Genomic DNA, 24,762 nt, shown 5'->3' with positions numbered 1-24,762 from the left:
ATACTTTAGCATAAAACTGATATATATCAGTTCTGTTTATGCTTATTGGTCAGGACTTGTCACATGACTCCAGCTAATTACAAAGAAGGTGGGAAGTGTAATCTTCCTTTATGCCTAGATGGAGTGGAGAAGTGGGTACTGGTGAACTCTAGTAATGTCTGCCACTAATTATTTTAACTTCTTATGCTAAAAAAGTATCCTACAATTACTAGCTTACTGAGGCCATCATATTTCATCAGGAATGCTATTAAATTTTGTCAATGTTTTTAAGTATTAAGATGCTTATATGCCTTTTTTAACCTCTAGGCTTCCTCATATTGAAGTATTTTTGAATTCCTTGCATATAGGCTACTTGGACATATACATTACTTTTTTTTTTTTTTTTTTTTTTTTTGTGATGGAGTTTTGCTCTGGTTGCACAGGCTGGGGTGCCATGGTGTGATCTCGGCTCACCGCAACCTTCTCCTCCTGGGTTTAAGTGATTTTCCTGCCTCAGTCTCCAGAATAGCTGGGATTACAGATTTGTGCCATCATGCTAGCTAATTTTTTTTTTTTTTTGTATGTGTTTTTAATAGAGATGGGGTTTCACCATGTTGGCCAGGCTGATCTTGAACTACTGACCTCAGGTGATCTGCCTGCCTTGCCCTCCCAGAGTGTTGGGATTACAGGTATGAGCCACCGTGCCCAGCTGATATATTACTTTTTATGGAGGTCATTAATGATTTTAATGTAATCGTTAAAATTTAGTAAAAATCTTCACATTTATGTGGCAGGTTTAGAGGCTGTAGGGTTTTTTTGTGTATGTGCTTTGTCAAGTTTCGTTTCTGTGCTATTTCTTCATAAGATTCATAATGTGAATTAAGAAGCTTGCTTTTATTTGCATTGTTTTGAAATGATACAGACTGCATAACTATTTTTTTATTTGAAAGTTTGATCCAGCTCACGCATGAAACTACCTGCTCTTGTATCTTTCACAGATGAGTCAACAACAAAACTTTTTTCTCTGATAATAGGTCAACTTGGGTTTTCTATTTCTTGAGCCAATTTTGTTAATACACGTTTTCAAAACTACCCACTTGATCAAGATTTTAAAATTTACTTGCTATGGTTGTTTATAGTATCATTTTAGAATGATGTATAGTTTCTGGTTTTTTTTGTTTGTTTTTTATAGAATGATGTATAATTTCTATATTCACTATTATACCCCCTTTCTGTCTCCTGATTTTGATTATTTGTGTTTTCTCTCGATTAGACTTCTCAGCAATTTGTTTTGTTGGATACAACAACAAAAAGTTCTTAAACTTAGAAATTCTAGTGTTTTTTTCTGCATCTGTGGAGATTCATTGTAAAATGTCTTTCTTTTTTTGTCAGAGACCTGATTTCATAGGCAGGCACACTCACTCATTCCTCAAAGTGAACCTCTGCTTTTGAACTTCTGCATCTTTTCATGTGTCTGGTGATGTTTTCTTGTTTGTTCACCCTTACAAGTGAAGGTGTGAGCTTGCTCCGAGTTGGGAGTCGGGTGCCAAAAAGCATCGTGGAGGGGCCAAAAAAAAGGAAGGGATAGTTGAGATTTGCTATTATTTTTCTCTGGTGGGCCAGAAATTTGGCCTGTGAAGGCAGAGAGCTTTGGCAGAGCTGATACAGGGAGCTAGTACAAGGAGCTTCAACCCTGGGAGACATTTGTATCAGCATTTGGTGTTGGCTGGAACACACACCCACAATTTCCTCCATTAGGAGCTAGCTGCCTACGTGGCTCGTCAGGAGCCATGTTCTGCAAAGGAGAGGCTGGGAATAAGCATTACTGCAGGCTGCTGACTCTGCATGCATGGATCCCAGATCCAGATACTCGTCCGGCCCACTGGCCAACCACCCTCTTGCTCTTACACCCTATGTTAGGGCTCTCAATGGTATTTTACGCAGGACCCCTTTATCATCCTTCTTACTGTCCATTGGGCAGGCTCACCAACTATTTTCAACAAAAATAGGAGATGGCAGGACTCCTGTTCCCAAATCTGAGCAGGAAATTAACATCATCACACATAGGATGAGCTTAGGACATGAGTAGAATCTCTCCCATGAGTCACTTTATATCAAGTCCATTTACTTCGCTAGATCAAAAGCTTGGCTGGACATCTGGGAGCCCTCTATGGGTGTTGGCAGAATTTCATCTCAGATTAACAGCTGGATGATAGGGTATTGGACAAAGCTGAAGCCCAGTTTCCTAGCTAGTGTTCCCCTGAAAGAAAAGCCTTAAACAAAATTTTATTTGGCTATAGGATTCCAGGAAGCAATGAAGATAGGGGTTGTAAGTCAGGGAAGGAGCGAGAAAGAGGTATGTTAGAAGTTGGCTACTTCTACAGGGTCTGTTTGCTTGTTCTGGGAACATTTGAAAAGTCACATGAAATACACTTAAGAACTGCCTTCAGAGGAAAGAAAGGAGGAAACATTTGTTCACAGCCTCCAGGCTCCTATCAAAGATTTCATGGTTAACTTCCCCACATTTCCAGGTGGCACACTCATAAGTGCTAAGTGGGTTCCTGTGGGCATCTCAGAGAATAAAATACCAGAAACTGTGGCAGAGGAAACGAGGTGCAGAGCCTGTGTGAGGAAAGGCACCACGAACTTCTCCTGTATGAGATCTGAAGAAGCATGCTTGGACATGGCTGAGATAAGGGGTGAGGCTGAGCATATTTGAAGCCCTACACAAGAGGCATCAGTTTTACCTGGTTTTGCATGCATTCAACCAACAAGGTGCTCTTACCGCTCCCTTCCTCTCTCTGGGGAGCTTCAAACAGATTGGGGGTGGCATGACAGCTAAAATCCTCAGCATACATTTCTTCAAGATTCTCTCGGCTGTTCTCCTGCCCATAGAAGTTTTTCTTAATGTCATTTCATCTCCCAGGAAAGAGAAATGGACGATTGACCAATTTTCTGAGTGAGTACAGACCATCTGGAGCAGGGACCTGGGAGGGATGAGCCGCTTTATCTTCTTTGAGGCTTCTTTGCATCTTTTAGGCAGCAAAACATGATTCAGCATTGACACTGATTACGATTTTCATTTCAGCTTCTTGTGTCTTATAATCAGAGGAAATTCCTCCCGATTCACACAATGATTTGGCTGCCAGGTGCGGTCACAGGTTTCCAGCTTTGACTAAGTATTTGTAAGTAGTTTAAGGCAAAGTGGAATGGGATGGAGCCAGTCCTCATTATAACCCGGAATGAGAGTTTACTTCTTGGCCCTGCTGTGCCCCACTGTAATAGAGAAATAGATTCATTTTCTGTCTCAGCACATGTATCTGTTGGGCTCCTCATCACTCAAAAGGATATACTAATTCTCTTTCTGGCCCAGCTGGCTCTTAAACTCAGACTCCAAATTCAACCAACAACTCAGAATAAGTATTTTGCTGGTTCTGGGCTAAAAGCCTCCAGCTCATGGATGCTCAGAGATGAGAGAAAACTTGTTTATATAATACTTAAGATTCTGAAAACCTACACCTGGCTTAGGTCTGACTTGCAGAGAACCGTGTAGCTGGGCCCCTTCATTTTGGTCCTTCAGTGAAGAGCGTTCACTGAATTGTTCTGTGGCATGAGGCCGTGAGTCTTCAGGGAGAGGAATACATTGTGTCAGTGAAGGATATGTTGAACCCATTATTTATTAAGGGGACTCATGAAAAAAATTTCTTCTGGGCTCTATAGCAGGAATGTTTTTCATTTATTCTGAGCAAAAGCTTATTTTTCCCTTTGGGACATTGACTGATTGACTGTATTCCCCTTTTGCAGGAGATGGGCAGTACCACGTTTTCAAACCTCTTGATTCAGGTATATGGCAGGTCTTGGGGTATGACCCTATTTCTGGCATCATCATACCTGTTCTGCCTGGATTTTCCTACGTTCTTGTCACCTCTTCTTTTTCTATAATTGACCTTTCTAGGTATTAAAATTATGTATCATTTATAAAATATAGAAAATTACAAAGAACAAAAAATACTCATGTTCCTTATGATGGGATATAATCACTGTTAATATACTGATGTGGTTTTTCATTCATTTATATATTCATTTTATTTTCTCTATGCATCTGTATATTTCTCTGTATATTTCCCTATTCATGTACTCCAAATGTCCTTGAATAGCTAGTTAAATTTTGTTCCAATGCCTATTCTGTAGATTGGGAAAACTGATGCCCTCCTCAGTTTATGTTAATTTCCAGGGGGTTATAATGCCATGCTCTTCTTTCTCCAGTTGTTCAGTTTGTGAGTATCATTTCCCTGTGGATGCCATGTTTTTACTGCATGTCAGAGATGATTTCAGGCTCAGTCCTTCCATTACATTTCAAGAGAAAGCCTCTCAGACAAAGACTTTGTTGAGTCTAGTTGCACATCCTCAAGATTAAGTGGTCAAAATTTTTCTGAAATTAGCTAGAGTGGTTTCTTTCTCTTATCTCCCCATCTTCTTCTGCTTCTATTCCTGTTCTTTTCTCCTTGCCACCACCGAACCCTGTCGGAGGGAATCGAATCCCTCTTCTTGCCTTCCGCATGGCATATTGTTGACCTCGTCCCATGTCTTCAGGAATCTGAGGGCTTCTAGGTCGCTTGGAGTTCTGATGAAAGGCTTGAGCCTTTGGAATTAAAGGAAGATCTTAAGTCAAACCAGAGCTACCAGTCAAGGTGCTCCTAGGTCTGACATGGGCCCACACTCCAGGTCTAGCCACACAGGAAGGCCAGGCTAGGGCCTACCTGGACAGCCAACAGACACATAAAGAGAGCGGTGCCACTATTATCAGTCTCTCTCCAGGACTGCAGTGCATAGGGTTGGATGTCCCTCCCTGCTAACGTTGATCCAGAAGCCAGGACTGGCTCTCTTAGCATCACGGGAGAACACAAGTCTTGAAGCACCCAAAGCAGCTTAGCTTCAAATTCAGGGGTACTATGGGGAGGTGTCAAGGAAGATAAGGGATATTTATTTAAGCATATTTCCATGGAAATATGACAACTGTATGTTGTTAAATGAGAAGAGGCAGGTTTCAGAATATATATTGGTTGATGTCACATATGTAGAGAATGTATACGTTTATGCATAGGAGAATGGCATAAAAATATTAACAGTTACCTTTGAGAAATGGAAACTTTCACCTTTTGCCTTAAATAATTTTATGTTGAGTCATTTCAAGTGAGTATGTGCTACTTTTATCATAACACATAGGGAGAAATGCCAGATATAGTATGCACTAAAAGTTAAATAAATAAATTTAAAAATAAAATAGAAATAAATAAATAAAGCGATTTCCATTCTGGGGAAGAACAATACGTCCCAAAGTACTTTTTTAAATTAGGGGTTATATAAGATTTTTTTTTTCCTTCTTTCTACTTTTCTTTCTCCAGTGTCATCTGTTACATTTGTGGCCAAAGCATAAATATAGCAGGCAGACAAAGTGAGATTAACATGACCAAGGACAAGGTGACAAGATAACTAGCTGGCTGGATACCAGGTTCCCCACATCGTACCCCCAAGCTGGAAAGCATGTGTTCTCTAGACTCTGTGGCCTGGGAAGCCTGGTGAGCCATGTATCTAGGTTCCTCGGGCAGAAGAACCCTGCCAGAGTTCCCAAGGCTGCAAGAGAACAAGGTGAACCTTGGGCTCCGGCTTGTGTTTCTAGCTCAGGCTTATACGAAGAACTTGAGAACCAGTAAATGCCAAGGAGCCAGGTTCTAGTAATTTCTTCTGCTCATCCAGAAGAAAATAGAGGACATATGCATCCACCTGAGAGGTTGGCAGCTTTATGTCCCAGCTTGAGCACTGGCTTGGGCTCTTACCTGTTCCTCTTGGGCTTTTATCTGTTCCCCTCTAATAACAATAGCATTATAAACAGTGCTTGCCTAATTTTAGCATCTATTACAATCATTGGGGGCACTTGAGCATCTGGATTCTTAGCTCCTATCCTGGACCTGTTGAATCAGACTCTACATGTTGAGAAGTTTCCCAGGTGCCATGATGTAGGTGACCCATGGATTGCACTCTGTGATTAGAGAGTTAAAGGGTGCATCAGGCACCACTGGTTTCGTATCTAACCTCAGCATTTTTTCTTTTTTGAGACAGTGTATCACTCTGTTGCCCAGGGTGGACTGCAGTGGTGCAATCTCAGCTTGCTGCAGCCTCAACTTTCCAGGCTCAGGCAATGCACTCACCTTAGCCTCCTGAGTAACTGAGACTACAGGTGTGTGCCATTATGCCTCGCTAATTTTTTGTTTTGTTTTGTTTTAGAGATAAGGTCTCATTACATTGCCCAGGCTGGTCTTGAACTCCTGCGCTCAAATGATCTCCCACTTTGGTCTTCCAAAGTGCTGAGATTACAGGTATGAGCCACCGTGCCTGGCCAACCTCATCATTTACTGGAAAATTGAGACAAGGGGTCTGTGTCAAGATGTAGAATCCCTGCCCCTAGATTCTGAAAATTCCATGTAACTAGCTTTGTCCAAGGGGATGTTGTAGATATTATTTAAGCAAAGACCTGGCAAAATATGCATGTGATTGGACTTTCTTTCTCTCATGTTCCTGCTATTATTATGAGAAGCATATGCACAGGCTAGCACACTGGTCCCAGGAGGAGGATAAAGAATATAACGTACAGAGCCATAACAGCTTACATGCCCCAGCCAAGCCTTGCCTAGCATAGAGCCCTTAACCAACACATGAATGAACCTAGCTGAGATTAGCTGAGCTCAGCTTAGAATAGGTGGATCTTAGCTGGTTGTTATCAAATATTTTGGTGTCAAGTTACTGAGTTTTGGGGTGGTTTATTATGCAGCCATAGCTAGCTGGTACATTTAGGCAGCTTGTTAGCAATGCAGACCCTGAAACTGTGATCCTCTGGGCTTAGGAATGTGTATGTTTAACAAACTTCCCAGTGATTCTGGTGCCAGTGCTCTATGAACCACACTTGAGAAACACCACTTTACACTCAATGGTTTCACTAGCTCAATGTGCAGTCATGGAAAATCCCTTGTTTCTGAGTCTCAACTTTTTCATCTGCAAAGACAGAATAATACGTATTTCCTGTGATGTAGTTGTAAGGATTAAATTAACTTAAATATAAAGAAACCTAGTTGATAATTTTTTTTTTTTTTTTGAGATAGAGTTTCACCCTTGTTGCCAGGCTGGAGTGCAGTGGCAACTCACCACAACCTCTGCCTCTTGAGTTCAAGTGATTCTCCTGCCTCAGCCTCCTGAGTAGCTGGGGTTGCAGGCTTGCGCCACCACACCTGGGTAATTTTGTATTTTTAGTAGAGATTGGGCTTCTCCATGTTGGTCAGGCTGGTCTCGACCTCCTGACCTCAGATGATCCGCTCCAGCCTCCCAAAGTGCTGGGATTACAGGCGTGAGCCACTGTGCCCAGCTAAAAATAAACTTTTTCTCCTCCTCCTTCAACTTGTCCCCACCTCATCCCTACCCAACCTCAGGAAGACACCAATACGGATCTCTTAGGAAAACATGAATCTCAGGGTCACAGCTTTATTGTATAGATTTTTAAACACAGCCATATTACAAACATCGTCAGGGAACATTTACAAGAATAAATAAGATGGACTTGCAGGTGTAAAAAGATTACACTTCACTGTAATGTACAGTCAAAAAATATATCTGATATTCATTGACCTGACATTATTTACCTTCTGCTTTTTTAAGCTAAAATTGAAAAGGAAAAAAAAAAAAACAACATTGACAGCACAGTGCTGGCTTTTTAAAAAAGTTGATTTATTTTGTTTTCTCTTCTCATACGTGCTTTATCTATCAAACACCCAAACTGTACAAGTGCAGGCCATTGGGATTCATGGAGGAGGCTGCAAACAGTGTGGAGACTTTGGTCTCATGCAATATCATATGCCCAGTGGATGTGAAGATGTCAGCCTCCCTGGAGTTGAGCAGGAACCTTGTAAGAGCCTGTAGAGGGTTATGAGGGTGTCCAGAAGCCAAGGCAATGGTAGAGACCACAACTCTTTGCCTTTGATTGGCTGGTGGATTGTAGGGTGAAAGTGTTTTTGAGTCTGATTATCAATATGAGTTAACCTGAACTGACATGGGCTAGCTCAGGATCTACCTGGTGATGAGATGTGTGCACTGGAAATGATTATAATCATGTGTACATTGAGTTACTGTGCTTTTGCATTTGCAATCTGCTCCAACAGGCCGTGAATAGGGAGTGGGGTAGAAATAACCTCTGGAGATAATATGTACGTTAAGCAAAGCCCTGCTCTGTGTCCTGCTTGGGCCTTCACTGATTCTGGCTGTCTCTCACGGCCCTATTGGTCAGTGAGTCTGAGTTATGGCTGTTCTCATCAGAGATCCACATGGGTATTGGGTCTATGACAAAGCAGCTGTTCCCTGCGGTTTGCTGTTTGGTGATAATCAGCCTGGATCAGCCTGGTATATGTGGCCACAATAGCTTGTTGGCCTGCTCCATGAGGAGACTTGGGCGGGAGAGCAGGGAGCTTCAACCTGTACAGACCAAACACAGTCTACTTGGATTTTTGGTCTACAGGTATGAATGAGTTTAAACATGATCCCAGCTCCACAAGGTCTCACCCATCTAGAATGGAAGTGACCTGAAAGACATTTCAGCAATGCTCCTCCTCCCTTTAAAGAGATACCTGGCTTTGTTTAGACAGCTGCCAAGATGGGCGGCTTATCCTCTCAGGCAGACAGCAAGTTCTTCCTTACAGCTATTAAGTTTTACTCATGGGTCTTAGTTATACTCAGAGGCATGACCTGGGCCTAGCAAACAATGCTTGACTTCATCCAATAATCTGTAGACCTATGGAGGATATGGACACCAGATTCTGCCTGACCCCTCAGAAGCCTGATTTTACATGGAAGGACACCATTCTGTCCTCCAAGCCTTCTGGGGCCTTTGATCCAAAGAACACCTGACATTATTCATCTTCCATGGGAGATGGAAGGGACAGGGTGGGCACTGAGAGTTTGTTGGACCGTCACAGAGAAGGCCCATTGATTTGTATTCATAAGCCCAAAGGCACTGAAGTCATTGTACAGAGACTCAATTTTGTAATTTTGGTGGGTTACGTCCTGTAACCCTTTCTCCTCCACATCCAAGAGTCCTGCTCACCAAGGAACCATGAACTACGTTAATTACCTTGTGCTCCAGGTTTTTACACTGATACTTTTCTGTCTAACACTTCAAGGCCACCAGACATTGAATTTCTGATCAACCAAGGATCAGAATCCACATCCCACCACCCAGAGCAGCTCTCAGATACAGAAGGAAGCCCCATAATGATCCAGTCCCCAAAACTCTTCCCAATAGATTATCTTTCATCCTGAGCCCTTGCACTTCCCTTGTATCTGCCCCAGTGGACCACCACTGAGCTCTTAGATAGGTGGGATGCTATGGTTGGAGGCTATCATTGTGAGTGCTGATTCTTCCTTTTAGAGACCTAACATTCATGGGTGGATTTCAGGTGGTGAATGTAGCCCTTTTGATGACATTTTCCCACCTCTTTTGGAGGTGGGCAGGTGGGATGCAAAAGACTGGCTTGATCTCTCTACAAGACAACCGTACAGCCAGTGCCATGCAGAAGCCCATCCCTTGTTACTAAAAAACTAGAAGAGTCTGCTCATGTGCACAAATAAGGCTTAGATGTCTCCGCTGTGCTTCTGAGGATCAAATCCATGACCCTGAAACCTGTGTCAGAAGAAACTGGAGCCAAAACAGCCCTTCCACTCTCCACCACTAACCTCTCTCACTGCTGTTCAGGCGGTACATGACCTCAAAGACAGATCCCTGCAAGGCGAAGCCAAGGCCTTGCATTTTATCACTTCTAGACATGTATACGTGGAAAACCCCCAACGGGGAGCCCTTGCATAGGAGGAGTAAACAAATCTGAATCTCAGCTTGTCTATTCTAGTTGGATCTATGTTTCCTATTTCCTTGTTTTACTTGGCTATGATTTGAGGCTGGTCATAGGCTGAGAAGGAGCTCAGACTGTTAAGTAACGGGGAAGGCAAGTCAAGAATTTGAGATGACATGGCCATCCATGTTTATGTTTTTTTCTTCTATCCTGCCCTCCAGTGGGTTGACCACTTTCCCCTTGTCCATGCTTCCTCTTGGGCTCACCCATGTCTTCCTTATTGTTACTCCTGATTTAGCTTGGTGCTGATGACCTACCTAGCCCAGGAGTGGCCAGCTATAGCCTAAGGAAGGGTGGATTTCTTCATTCTGTTCCCAGGCAATGAGGTACCAGGGAGTTATCACTTCCTTGAATGTCTCTGCATCTGGGTTGGGCAATCACGCCTGCAGAGATGACAGGATAAGGGCCTGGCTGCTACTCCCTGGGTATCGCTTCTGTTGTGTAGAACAGTCTTACTGGACTGACACCTCTGTGTACTCCAAGGGGTTCCCACCAGTGCTGAGGGAATGTAGATCCTGGTGAGGACATACAGCAAGAGCTAGTGTGGCAATGGGGAGTGGAGGATGAATAAACCTGATGGGTCAGAGGGAAAGTCATCATCTTTTGCCACAGACACTGAGATCTGCCCTTGCTCCAAGTAGCTCTGGCAAGCTATTACCCATGCTTTGTCCAGCTATGTCATGGATGTGACAGCTTTGCTAAATAAGTCATCTGCATCCTCGGTTTTGAGTATTCATTGGGTTCCAGTTTCCTGGCCTTGCCTTCCTGTTTCTCTGCCTAAAGTGCTCCAAATCTACCCCTTCTAATGTTGATGAGGCTCCTCTTTTCATGTATGTTTTCCCATTAATTGGTTGGCCCACACTCTATGGCCAAGAAATGGCAGGGATGGGATTCCAACTAAAGAATGAGCTCTGTCCACTGCAACCCCATGCCTTACCCAGGAATGAATTGTGCCATAGTAATCTCTGTTTCCTAACAGTGCTCCCGCACCAAGGTGCTATGTGCTGTAGGAACCCAGTAAGTATGTGTGGCTAGGGTAAAGTGAGGAGCCTTCCAAATACCAGCTGCTCGTGAAGTGTGTCTTCAGACTTGCCCACATTAGCAACCATGTGACTCCACTTGGGCAACAGGCATCACTTTCCAGCCTAGCATTCAGGAACTTGCTGAGTAGAGCTGTGTCTAGCTTCTCCTTTCCCTTTATGGTTTTGTGGGCTTGTATTTCTCCATGCCAGATGTGCAAATCCTCATCATTCTAGTGTGTGTCAATGGGTTCCTTCCAGCACCCAACTGGAAGATACCTTAGTTGAGGTCCACTCATGAACAGTGAGGTCAGAGCACCCCCACACCAAAGGAGCTGCCTAGGAGAAGGTCAGTTGGTCTTGTTCCTGAGCCTACAGTTGGCTCTAGTAGGCAGCAGGGTCACTGCTCGGGCTCAAGCTGAAGACTAGCTGACCCAGGGTCCATCATAGTGGGTTGAACAGAACAGAACCACGTGAGGAACAGAGCACATGTTTTTGTTTTTTTAAAAAATATTTATACAGTCAAAGCCAACCAGGCTAAATCAGAAAGTGGAACGCAAATTTTGCATGAATTGTGAAAGTAAAACATAAGACTGTGAAGGAATTTTAAGCTTACTGTTGTTTGCTTTGGGCTTATCCACCGAGATCCCTGTTTCACTCTAGTCTATTCTGTTATGAGTAACCCCATAGGAAAAATGTGAGCTACAATGGTGGAAAAATATTCTCTCTTTAGTCAAGGAAAAAAAACCAGTTAAAATCTTGGTTCATTCATTCACTAGCTGTGGAACTACGTGCAAGGGATTTTTCTCTAGGAGCCTTAGTTTCCTCACCAGTCAAATAGTGACCATCACAAACCGTTCTTTAGAATGTTGGAAGAATTTAGTGAGCTCACGTTAGAGTCCCCATCATAAGGTCTGTTGGTTCCTTTTCAGGCCACGCCCACAGAGAGGGCCAGCACTAAAAGCTGTCCTCTTCCATTCCCACAAAGAGAGGCCTACTGTGGCCTTCTAGAGGCCCAAGGTCCCCTGGTTGGCCCGGATTCTCCATACCAGAAAGGATGCAGCATTGGAGTGCAGCTGAGGTACGTCCTAAACTATCTAGACCATCAACACACACAGGTGGAGAAAGTTCCTGGTCTTCTCATCACTTCCTTGCATCTTCACCAAACAGGCTCCACATCTATAAGGTAAGAGCTCCTGTTGTAAAGACTCACAGAGCATTAATAATATTTTCCTCTGCTCACGACAGGCTGAGCTCATCCTGTCAATGGGTTGGGGTGGGGAGACCCCCTGGGGAAGGTAGTATTGGATCAGGATATTTTCTGGGTAAAGGAAATGTTCAGATTCCTGGGCACAAGTGTCCCTATTCATCCAAGCCTTGCCACATCCTAGTCACATGGGATTTTAGGGAAGTCATCCCCATCCATTAGCCTCAATTTCATCAAGTCGTCCCCATTCATGAGCCTGTGACCTATACGCTTCCCTGCTTTCTTTGGAGAATGGTTGGGTTGTGGGAAAACAAGAGGATAAACTGGGGGAATCTCACTGGCCCTTGCTGGGTTAGCCCACCATGGCCTGAGATTTTTTTTTCTTTCTCCGTGAAGTCACAAGTTTCTTTCTCTGTGAAGTCACACTTTAAATCCGTACCATTTAAAATGATAGAAGCCACTGTCATTTTTATCTGTCAGCCATTTCACCCCTTCCTGAGCAGAAAAAAAATCTTAGGATTTGTGTTAAGTAGCTCTCCCTCCACCCTCATCCTGTCTGGATGTACCAAGATCTGACTGAATAGCATACAGCAGGCAGATTTGCCATGCTACGGGCTCATCGCAGACTGGGAAAGGCCAGCTGGGGCAGTGGGCTGGAGCTGGGAGAGGCTATCAGGCCCAGTGGGGGTGAGTCCCTGGGGTCTGCTGAAATACACCTGGGGAGAGGCTCATCAAAGAAAAGAGCAAGTTCATCGTGGGGTTCCTTTGCTTGCCTTTGCTTTGAGGTATTTCCTTTTGAACCTCTAAAGTGACAGCCCTTCCTTGATCAAGTCTGGTGTCCCTGGACTTCTAGACAGCTCCAGAGCCCATGCCAATGGAAGCAACTTCTGTGGGCTCCTTTCATGTTCCACCCTCATGGGCCTAGAGATCTGAATTGGTGACCCTGCTCCATGGTAAAGCGGAGACGCTGGGTTTCTCAGAGAAGCCGGGTCTCATGATGCACTGCATATTTAGTGTTCCGGCAACAAAACGATGAGCAGACAGACAAATAGATGTGGTATTAAAAAGTGCACGCTTAAGGGAATGTTTTCACAGTGTCTGATGAAAAGAGGCAGCCCCACTGGCCCAGAGGGAGTCTTTGCCAACACGAAGCTGAGTACATCTCTCTGAAGCTCCATGGACTCCTTGTTGCCATTAGGACAAAGTCTGCACTCACGATAGGCATCTGTCTCCTGGACCCTGGCTCATCCTTGCTGCTTACCCTGTTGTGCTGTGCCCCTGCTGGGCTGGCCTCCCCATACTGCTCCTCCCAATGCCTTTTTATATTTCTCTGCCATTGCACATAGGGATCCCTTTGCCTGAGTTTCTTCTTTTTTTTTTTTCTCTTTTCTACCTGTTTAGACCCAGCAGGAATAGATGTCCCTTTCTCTAGGAAGCCCTAGGCTGAAGAGGCTCTCTTGCTCCTAGACTCATGGAACACTCATTTGCTCGACACCACTGCACCATGGTTCAATTTCCCCAGCATACAGTGGGCTCTTGACGGTCAAAGCTGTGCCTTCTTGAAATCTGTGTCCCTTGTGCCCTGTCTGGGGCTAGACCAGCCTTCCAGATGGAGCTTCCTGGGTCCCAGCCCACCTGAGGCTGTCAGATATCCAGCCTAAGCACTGGCTGGAGATCAAGGTCGAGATTGTCCCTGGCTGGTCCCTTCATAGCCCGAGGGAACAAGGAATTGTTTTTATGGACTAAGAAATTAGATGAGACTGGCTTTCCTGGGGAGCTGGGAATGAGTTACTAAAATATATCTGAAATTCTGGGCTTCCCAGAAGAACTGGCGTCAGGGAGAAAGTACTAAATTTCCATTTGTGGAGTTCTCTGCTCAGAAGCTTCTGGCCTTATTTTCCCTCCATAAAATAATTGTTTGGCTTGGAGAAGATGAAGAAAACAGCACAGAGAAGTTTCACTGCCATTACCTGCCCCTTTGGAACCCAGGATTTCATCACTGAGGAAGGTGCCTGGGTTTCCTCATTGGAGGAGATGATCAATGGAGACGATAACAAGTCAACAGCTCTCTCCTAGGGGTTCTAAGGACTGCGCGAGGTGTTCCATGGAAACTACCAAGCGTGATCCCTGGCATACATCAGAGACTTAGCAAACGGTGGTTCCCTCTCACTGACTCACTCACACTTTGGACAAGACCCTAGATCTCCAGGCCTGATTGTCTTGCCCTATTTTCAATCAATGTATAATGGGCTCCACAATGTCCTTTTTCAAGGTGGCAGCTGGGTTTCTCTAGGAAGGAGTTCAAATGTGGAGTTCCAAATTCTGCACAAAGCTGGTGCTCTTATCTGCCCCAGAAACCAAAGGGACCATCTTCAGGCTATCCCCTCTCTCCCCTGCTTAGTGGTGTGCTGTCCCAGGGTGGGAGCTTTTCAGAACATTGCTAGGAAAAAATAACAGGCCCGAGAGGTATGTCTTAGAGGTACACACTCAAACTCCCCCGCCCCCTTCTTTTTGACATAAGAGACTAAGATTTTACACATCCCCAAAACAAAGTTTCTTTTCACATACACTTTGGAAAATAACCAAATCTTATCTGGTTTGTCTCTTCCAAAGAAAGCTACCACCAAAGAGAGTCAGGGGTTACAACCTACAGTTCAGCCAGAGCCCTGCCCCAGGGAGGTGGTCCCTTTTTACAAAGACAAGGAGGAGCAGAGAAGTTCTCTGCAGTTTCACCCCTTCCCACTGACCACACAAAAAAGCAAAGAACACCTTTATCAAAGAGTGCTGTGGACACAGCAGGCCGGCCAGTGAATGTTGGACAGTCAAGGCCCAGGCTGGGGAAGGGGTACAGAATGGTTGTGGGCCAAGCCCCATGCAGGTTAGGTGTGAGGATGGGTGGGCTCTCTTGTGACCTAGGGAACATTGTAAGGTCACACTGGTCCAGACTGCAGGTGTCTGGTGCCAGAGGCCCCTGAAGGAGGTTGTAGGGGGCAGCAGAGCTGTGACCCCCCCCCCCAAGAGCCCCAATCTTTTCCATGACATGGAGGAGCACAACACATATCTCCTCCACTCCTAAGGAGAAGGAGGGCTGGGAAGGTTCTGCTGGGCCTCCCACTCCCCAGCACCTGCACAGTTGGCTTGCCATGAGATCCACAAACTCAGAAAGAACAAAAGCAGGAGGTCTGGGAGCCAAACATCCAAGGCCTTGCTTGTGGGTACACTTCTGCTTGGGCCCATGGCTGTGGCTGGTTAGGTTGAAAAGGAAGCCTGGCCCTTTTGGAACAGCATCTGCCACAGCAAGAGGAGAGCCCTCAGAAGGTGCAAAGCCCCCTGTGGAACACAGGGCCACCAGTCTTCTCCTTGGAGTCAGGCAGGGTGCCACCTCAGAGCCCCTGAGCCCAGTTACTGCCATTCACACAAAAGGGGGCTTGGTCGCAGCAGCCTCTGGACTCCGGCAGGTTCCCCATCCCAGTGAGCTAAAAGGAGCTTAAATATTCCAGTGCCACCTCGTATACAAATTTATACTGTTCCTGAGAGGAGGAGAGGCATAGAGGGAGAAAAGGAGACAAGAGAGAGATGAAAAAGGAAAGGGAAAATGCATTTAGTTTAGAGATACAGATTTTGGAGACAACTTTATCTACATCCACATTATGTCAACTCAAAATTATCCATCTCTGGACACCCTTCAAAATTCTGCTTGATGCCTGCTTCTACCCAAGCTTCCTCGAATGCCCAGCTGGCATCATTCCCTTTCTTTTTCACTGTTTTGTACAACAGTGCTTCTCAAACTGTGATGTGCATACAAGGCAGCCAGAGATCTTTTTAAAATGCACATTCTGATTCAGTAAATCCGGAGTGGGGCTCAAGATTCTGCATTTCTAACAAGCTCCCAGGTAATGATGCAGTTGCTGGTCTGTGGCCCACACATTATATAGGGCCTCGCTTTGAGGAAGGCCACGCTTTGAGTATGTTTAAAGACTTTTATTAAAGTTCCTCGTGCATGGTGCCATGGTCCACCACGGTACTAGGTTACCATCTGGGGCTCTGCCTGCACACTGTCTTTACCACACTTGCCTCTACAGTGCTCTCTACTGTAAAAATTAACATAAAATAATTGGAATATAATTGGACTGAATTGAAAACATATTTCACATTCTACTAATCCAGAATCCTTTCCTTTAAGCCTGAATTAATAATACTTTCTTAAAGAATGGGCAGAAAGTGAAGCAAAGTAGTTGTACTAGGATTAATAATTTGATTTTCCTGCAAGAAAGGGAAGTTGGGGAGGCTGGAAGGGGAAGACACAGGGCAGATGACATACCAAGGGCATAGACTGTAGGTATACAATCAGCGGCCAGCTGTCGAGTGATTTAACTATTTGCTGTCATTTTCTTCAGGTCCAGGGAACTAGTCTGCCCCTGGCTGTTGGAGAACAGTTCTTGGGATACTCACCAGGGTCTCCACCATGTTGGATTTGTTGTTACGCAGTGTTTTCACGATGTGGAACACGTCTATGATGTTTTGCTGCTGGATCATCTCACACACACTGCAGACGGCACAGAAGGTTCCACTGCGGCCTCCCCCGTTTCTAAACACAGAACGAAGAGGTAAGCCACGTTCCTAGGTCCCTTCCAGGCACCTGATGATTCCAAAGCTACATCCGTAGGCATAGGGATCAGCTGCCTAGGCAGATGCAAGGCAAGGCAATGGTGAAGGCTTTAGCCTGAGCCATGAGTTAGGGTTTGAGTCCCGCCTGTGCCATTAACTTGCTTTGACCTTGGGCAAGTCACTTCCCCTGTCTGGGTCCCAAGTACCCCATTCATATAATGAAAGGGTTGGACTAGATGACCTTTGAAAGTTCAATTAGCTGCTTGTTTTCTTGGTTCTATGAGGATGTTACAGACACTCAGGGCACACTCACCCAAACCCCAAGGGCAGGGTGGTACTGTGTCTTGTACATGTGACACCTGCATCCTTGCTGATACCTGTATCTGTGTTCAAAAGAATGCTCTAGGTCCACTTAAACATCCCGTAAAGACAGTGAAAATTCACAAGTGATTTTCCTGCTAGTTCTTCCCAACCTTCATTAAGGACAGCAATACTCTGTTAGCCTAGGGCCAGCCAGCCTAAGCTTGGAGGTGGGAACTGGAGTGGGACGGAGAGGCTTTATCTGAAAATGACAGGTCTCTACTATACACCTTGGTTTAAGCAAGATGCTACCGATCTTCAGCCTAGGGACAGAGGGCTGATGGCAGAGCTATGTCTCTGTTACTCCTTTCTGAAACTCCATAAGTCATCTTCATGGAAACACCCTTCAAACTCTTTATAGAGCGTCCCTGTAGGAATATGCCTGATTCGGAACTCCTGGGCATGCTGCCAAGAGCAACTAATGATTTCATGTAATGGTCTGTGTCTAAGGAACATCTGGACGGAAACTAAGACACTCAATCTCCCAGATGTTTTATCTATAGGATATGCAATGACCAGATGTTTCAAGTACAGAGAGTTGCTTTCCATTCACTGACTGGTGCCTGCATTCAGGGTCTGTTATGGTGTCTGTGGCCCTCAAGGATACCAAGATTTCTGTTGGCAGAAGAATGTCCCTGTCCCTTCCTTTGGTTCAAAGTACTGGCCACCTGGGCTGGAAAGGACATGGAGAAAAAGGCACTACTGGAAAAAAAAAAGCAGGCTAAAAAACAAACATGGGAGAGAGAGAGAGCAGGGTCTCCTAGGAAAGGAGGAGACCCTACGAAGCAAGAATAACAGTGACCAAGAGGAAGAGGTGAGCAGACACAGGGTCTCAGGGCCTGGTAGTGTGAGACCCTGAAAGACAGGTGCTAGGGTAGGGTCACCTGAGTGTGTGAGGCATCTGGAGGCAGCAGGGATTAGCTGGCAGGAAACCAGCTGCTAGTTTCTGGGAGGTAGACAGAGCCAGGTGGGCTTGGCTGATATCACCCATCAACCCGACTTTGGACACCACGTGGCATCTTCCTGAACTCTAGCGTGAGGTTCGCTTCCTCTGGAAAGGGGGTTTTGCTGCAGGTGGTGGCCCTGAAGCTCTGTGTGTGCATCTGCATGTGTCGTATGTTTGACCCCCTTAAAACTGTCTTAACTTTCTCAACTTGCATGCACCATCTATTGGAGAATAAGAACAATTAACTGGTTTTTAAAGACTGACCTCAATTCTGAGATCAGTCAGATGTTATCAATGCCTCCACTAACTCCAGAAGTATTTGTTCTGAAAAAGAGAAGACCTTGGTTCAAAAGTCCTTTAACAAAACATTTTTAAAGAGACAGGCCTTCTCAATTACTTTTCCTCAAATTGTTGAACTTCTAAGAAGCAAAGTGAGTGGCTGTGAGTCAAATATTTCACACACGGCTGTTATGGCTGCAGATTTGTTTTGGGTGTAAGACTTTGTAGAATCCTCTGTGGCTACTTTATACTCTAGGGTGGAGTCTGTGACACTTGGTTTTTTAAGTAATTACATTGACAATATTTGCATATTTGCTACCACGACATTCTTGATCTCTGTGTTGGCAGATAAAGTGTGTTTACTTTGTATTTCATGCCAAGGCATTATCAGGCCTGAAGATTGTCTAATTCAACATAACCATTGAACAGGTGAGGAAACTGAGGCTTACAAATTCAGTGATTTTCTTGATGTTGCACAGCTCATCAGCCACTGTCCTCGCAAGGTCCTGACCTCCACACAGCATAATGACATCAGAATTCATTAGAGGACAACGTCCATTCGAAGAGGTACAATCTCCAGGTCACCCCAGCAATGGGAGCATAAACACAGCTGGTCTGGAGCCCACAGTGCCCCTGGGCAATAGTGTTCCCAGGGCCCTTCAAATCCATCTATCAGCCCCTCAGGGCAGTGCCTTTCCCTCCTGCTCTCTTTGTTCTGTGATCCCTCTAAGCCCGTTGTAGAGCGGCAGACACAGCAGACAAGTCCTTTAGTATCCTCAGAGAGACAGTGTGAGTTAATCGATGGCGCTTTAGCTTAGAAACCAGGGAATGTAAGCCACAGCCCCACTCCTTATTCTTGATTACCTTACCCTGCCTGCCCCTCTGTTTTCTCACTACAAAATGATAATATCTACCTCATAAATGGATAGAGGTGATTCACTTAAAACGTCTGGATTAAATTAAGCTTACTTAACACCTTCCCTTTCCTCTCCTCCTTCTTTGGGAAATAATAAAGGAGGTTCTGATCAGTGGAACCCACTTTGTCCTGGGCTTTCTTGTAACTAGGAAAACACATCATGCCTCTTACATCACCTTCTTATTGGGAGGATTGGAACACGGTCTGCTACCTCCTCTCATGTCTGTGGAAAGACCACCAGGGTTTGCATCAATGATGTGTCATATATTAGTTCAGGAAAACAAACTGGCAGCCCTGTTCCATTAAAGGAGCATAATTCCTTTGAATGCACTGCCACTAGCCTTTGAGGGACGTTGAGCTGTGGTACAGCCAGGCCTGCCTAGGACTGGTATATGTGGCCAGCAGCATCTGCAAGGATGCTCTATCACCCACCACCCTGTTGCCCTGGTGACACCTCCCTAGTACTCACAGGCAGTGGACCACGGTGCGCCCCTCCCTCCCGTCATACTGCTCCTGCCACTTCTCCAGCCGCCGCACCACTTTGAGCAGAGAGCGCTTGGAAGGGGGCGTGTCCCGGTAGGCAGGCCAGCCAATGTACTGGAGGTGCTGGACTATACGATAACCGTCCTGTGGCTGAGAACAGAGAGGCTGTTAGGGCTGTTCTGCGGGGGATGCTTGGGGACACGAGCCTTACAGATAACCTGGGGACTGCAGCATCATAGTGGAAGACAGACTAAATGGGTTCTAAGCCGTGTCCTCATGGGGAGAGTCCCCATGACTACTTCTGTTCCTTCGTGTATATAGATTATCTTGCCGAGACTGCCCTGAACCCCTTCTGTACCTGAAAAACTCCTACTCAGCCTTAAAAACCCAATTTAAATGTCCCTTTCTTTAGGAAAGCCTTCCCTGACTCTGTTGGGCAGAATTCTTTCTCCCTGAGGCTCCTGTGCCAGAACATATCTCACTTTCCCAGTAGACAGTGAACTCTGAGCTGGGGGGCGGGGGAGGCCCTGAGTTCCTTTCACCCTGGATCCCGAGTAGTGACCAAACTGCATTAGTTAGCAACCATTCCATAGACTGCTATTCTGCCCGTCCCCACCACTACTCCTCTACTCAGCCTGTGAATTTCCTTATGGAAGTAAGCAATTACTTTTCATCTTGGTGTTTGCAGTGCCTGGCCCAAAGCGTATGGGATCCAATCAAAGTCTGCATCAACTCATGGCAGTACAGTGAGACACAGTGGGGAAGAGCTAATGTCTAAGAAGTTTTGTCTACACGGCAGCAAGTGTGTCAGGAAACAGGCAGATGGCAGGTTGGATGCCGCTCGTTGCATCTCTATGTGTTGAAGTCATTGCTGAGTCTGGAGCCGGAATCAGCACAGGCCTCACTTCCTCAAGGAAGAGATTATCAGGAGAGCACAACACAGGCTCTTGGCTGGCTCAGCGGAATCCTCTCTCAGCAGCCACCATCTGTTTTGGGGAGGAGGGGCTCAGCAAGCAATGGCGGCCATGCACTTACCCGGGCCATGTTACAGATGCGGAATATTCTGTGGATGATGTCCTCATCTATGTCTGCGGAGACGAACTCCACCTGGATGGGCCCGTAGCAGCCAGAGGTCTTCTCAGGCCAGTACTGCATACAGAACTGGGATAAGGAAAGAGGAGGTCAAAGGCAAGGGGGACTGCGTCAGTCTCATTTATCACAAACCTTTCCTTTTTTTTTTTTTTTTTAGATGGAGTTTCATTCTTGTTGCGCAGGCTGGAGTGCAGTGGTGCCATCTCAGCTCAGTGCAACTTCCACCTCCTGGGTGCAAGCAATTCTCCTGCCTCAGCCTCCTCAATAGCTGGGATTATAGGCATCCACCACCACACCTGGCTAACTTTTGTATTTCTAGTACAGATGGGGTTTTGCCATGTTGGCCAGGCTGGTCTTGAACTCCTGACCTCGGGTAATCCACCTGTCTTGGCCTCCCAAAGTGCTAGGATCACAGGTGTGAACTACTACGCCTGGCCATCATCAAGCTTTTGTTATAACTGGCAGGACATACTGGCCAGAAAGGTAGAGTATTGTGTAGGAAATCAGACTCAGTTTCCCCTTTAGGGAGCAGCCAGCCACTTTTCCTGGTATTGAAATATCAAGGCTTTGAGCATAGAAACACGGGGCTGACAAATCTTTGCTATGTTGATTTCAAACCATTTCTTAGGCTTGCTGAACCTGAGTTTCCTCGTCTGTAAAATGGGAAGAATCATATCTACCTCAAAGCCCGGCTGTCAAGATTACATAGAACATGCTAAAAAAAGGGCAAGTACAGTCTAATTTTCTTTTCACCACGCAAATTATAGCAAACTCTCCCTCATTCCAGGAAAACCTTCATAGTGTTCACTCATTATCAGATCTGAAGTAGTTTAAGATATATAGGGGCTGGATCTCAAATCTGGGCTCTGCTGCTTACCAGCTGTGCAGCCCAGGCCTCAGTTTTCTCGTAGGTACAGTGGGGATAATTATGCTTATTTTACACCAAAAGATAATGTCACAGGTGCTGACAGATCTTGCCTATGATTTTTCCTATTTACCTGGAATTGGAAATTAGAATTTACAGCTGAGAGCAAAAGGCAATGATTGACCTTCAGTCTAAGACAGTGGTTCTCAGTGGGAGGCTATTTTGTTCCCCAGGTGGCATCTGGCAATGTCTGAAGACATTCTGATTGTCACACCTGGGGGTTGCTATGGGCACTTAGTGAGTAGAGGAGAAAATGCTACTAAACATCCTGCAATGCACAGATTAGCTCCCCCTGAGAGTTATTTGGCCCCAAATATCCATAGTGCAGAGACTGAGAAAACCTAGTGTAAGATCATAAATTATTCTTTATGTGTACAGGGGTCATCAAGAAGAAGAGATGGAGGCTGGGTGCGGTGGCTCACGCCTGTAATCCCAGCACCTTGGGAGGCTGAGGTGGGTGGATCACAAGGTCAGGAGTTCGAGATCAGCCTGACCAAAATGGTGAAACTCCGTCTCTACTAAAAATACAAAAATTAGCCAGGTGCAGTCGCAGACACCTATAATCCCAGCTACTTTGGAAGCTGAGGCAGGAGAATCACTTGAACCCAGGGGGCGGAGATTGCAATGAGGCAAGATCATGCCATTGCACTCCAGCCTGGGCGACAGAGCAAGACTCCGTAGCAAAAATGGAAAAAAAAAAAAAAAAAAAAAAAGAGATGGATACCTTGTTTCTTTGCCTCTGTTGAGCCACTAGAGAACTTCAGTTTAGGAGAGAATTTTGAGGTGGTGGTGGGGTGTGTGGCTGCAGCGAGTAGCAAGGCATGCTCCCTCAAAGTCCTGCTTCCCAAGGGACACAGAGATGGACCCTGCTTAGGTCTACAGAACCCAGTGCTGGGGTACAGAGGAGAGTCAAGGATGGGGCTGCAGGCTTGCTGGGGACCACCACAACATGGACAAAGAGGCCATGTGTTAGGCCCTCCATCTGGGGGTTGCCCTGAAGATATAGCCAAGGTTCACACAGAAAGACCCACGAGGCTCTGAGAGCAGTTTGGGATTGAGTCTCTCATCAGGGCGTTTGGTTCAGGCTACCCCAAGCTTGCAGATAAGGGGCTAGTTTGACAGAAGTGACCCACCCCCCACAGATGCAGGGTTTTCATCAAAGGGGGGGCTTGCTCTCCGCTTTGTGGCCAAATAACAGCTATCTCACAGTGAGAAGACACGTGTGAAAATATCTGCATTCTCTCCTTCCCCCAGAACTACAATTAGATAGCAAGAGCAGGGGAGCAGGAAGGATGCAGGAGATGGCAACTCATGTCTTCCACCTTCTTAGCTCTGGAATCCTCAAATTCTAGCTTAGCAGTATTCACCGTAGAGCAGCAGTTGGCATACTGTTGTTGCCCACAGAATCAGCTGCCTATTTTTGTAAACCAAACTTTGCTGAAACACAGCTACTCTTATTCATGTATGTATTGTCCACAGTTGCTTTCATGCTATAGCCACAGAGGTGGGTAGTTCTACAAAGACCATATAGCCTACAAAACCTGAAATATTTCCTATCTGGGTTTTTACAGAGAAAGTTTGGCAACCCCTGCTTTATAGGGTTGTTCTGAGGATAAAGGACATAATTCATGTAAATAAAGCCCTGACCACAATGCCAGGCATGGAATAAGCATTTACTAAATTCCAGTGATTTATATCATTATTGAATCCATCAGTGCTCAGCAAAAATAATAATGATAATAGCTATCATATATAAATTTGAAGGACTCTTCTTATCACCCCTCATAAATAGCATAAGTAGGCAAGGTTAAGCTTCGGAATGCAATGATGCTCCACTAGGGGTTAGCCAAGAATAGGGACAAAGGAGGTCTGAGCGTGTGTGTGTGTGTTGTCGGGGTGCTGGTCACAGGGGCCTCCGTGGCTGGACAACCATCTGCTGAGCTGTGCAATAATGACAAATCCACAATTTGAACTTCATTTCTCTTTGCCATTCGCTTGTCTGCCTTGCAACCTTCACAGTAATGAGGGACTGGTACAGATAAGTCTATGGCTGGCCAGAGAAATCAGAATTAATCAGAACTGCCCATTAAAAAAATAATTGCCTTTATCACTTGCATTGCATTTAGCGTTCCCAGAGTTTGGCTGTGATCCCGACATGAGGTGCGTGGGTCCAAGGTATCAGGGAAAGCCTGTTACCCCCAATATTTTCAGTCGGGAGAGAATGTGGAATGATTTGTCTCTTTCAATAAGATTTCCAGACCAATTTCTCAAGCTAATAGGTTCTATGCCTCAAACAAAACTCCTGGATCTCGGGACACTTCTCTGCATTTGATTTTCTGGGTCACTCTCTCATAATGCCCAGAGGTCTGGGGAAGGTTGCAGGCCTTTCTAATCCTAAATCAGAGTCATCCTTTCACTTGGGTTCCCTAATTTGTGAGACCACAGCAGCAACAGAATGGGTAACATTCAGCAGGATGACGTGCTAGCAAATGTGTGTTTGATCTGCCAGGGATCATCAGGGTCTCTCTGCAGCCTGGGACACTGCATATACTGTATCCATAAGAAATAAGAGAAAGAAAGCAGGGGAGTCAGGTGTTCTCTTCCCACTGACTCTCTGGGGCTCAGAAATGACTCTAATTAACAAGAAACATCCTCTGTGGTTTAGTTCAAGACTGTCCTGGTGTTCAAGTGCTGTGGCTGCCGCTGAATGGATGCCACCATTTTGGTCTGCATATGTTGTGTAGCAAAAGGTGGCAAAATGTGTTGGGGTTTCCTCTTGAAGCTCCCTGGGTTCAGATCCTAGCTCTATCACTTTCTAGTTGAATGGCTTGGCCACATCTCTTAGCTTCTCCAGGTTGTTAGGAGTGACTGCGAATTTTAATGTCTACTTAGCATAGGGATCTGTATCTAGCAATTCCTCGATAAATGTAAGCTGTGATTATTAGGCAGTATGGGGGAGGGTTCCTCAAAACAAGATGCATAAATAGATTATTTTTTTTCC

At 45.4% G+C, this 24,762-nt stretch overlaps 1 protein-coding gene across 13 annotated transcripts in view; it reads right to left on the bottom strand.

Annotated features, from left to right (window-relative positions):
* Positions 1 to 7,496: 7,496 nt before the first annotated feature.
* Positions 7,497 to 24,762, bottom strand: part of PTPRT (protein tyrosine phosphatase receptor type T) — a 1,128,767-nt gene continuing 1,111,501 nt past the window's right edge. For all 13 annotated transcript variants that reach the window (XM_032295649.1, XM_032295654.1, XM_032295655.1 and 10 more), the window contains 4 exons: positions 20,780 to 20,905; positions 19,731 to 19,894; positions 16,605 to 16,740; positions 7,497 to 15,682 (listed from right to left, as the gene is read on the bottom strand). In XM_032295649.1, coding sequence (XP_032151540.1) covers positions 15,629 to 15,682; positions 16,605 to 16,740; positions 19,731 to 19,894; positions 20,780 to 20,905 — 480 coding nt within the window. In that variant the 3' untranslated portion in view covers positions 7,497 to 15,628. The remainder of the gene's footprint in view (positions 15,683 to 16,604; positions 16,741 to 19,730; positions 19,895 to 20,779; positions 20,906 to 24,762) is intronic.

This window comes from Sapajus apella, unplaced genomic scaffold (assembly GCF_009761245.1).
Source record: "Sapajus apella isolate SASKATOON/1434 unplaced genomic scaffold, GSC_monkey_1.0 scaffold33, whole genome shotgun sequence".
Lineage (NCBI taxonomy): Eukaryota > Metazoa > Chordata > Mammalia > Primates > Cebidae > Sapajus > Sapajus apella.
The sequence above is the reverse complement of the archived record's forward strand: the minus strand, read 5'-3'. Positions and strand labels throughout refer to the sequence as shown.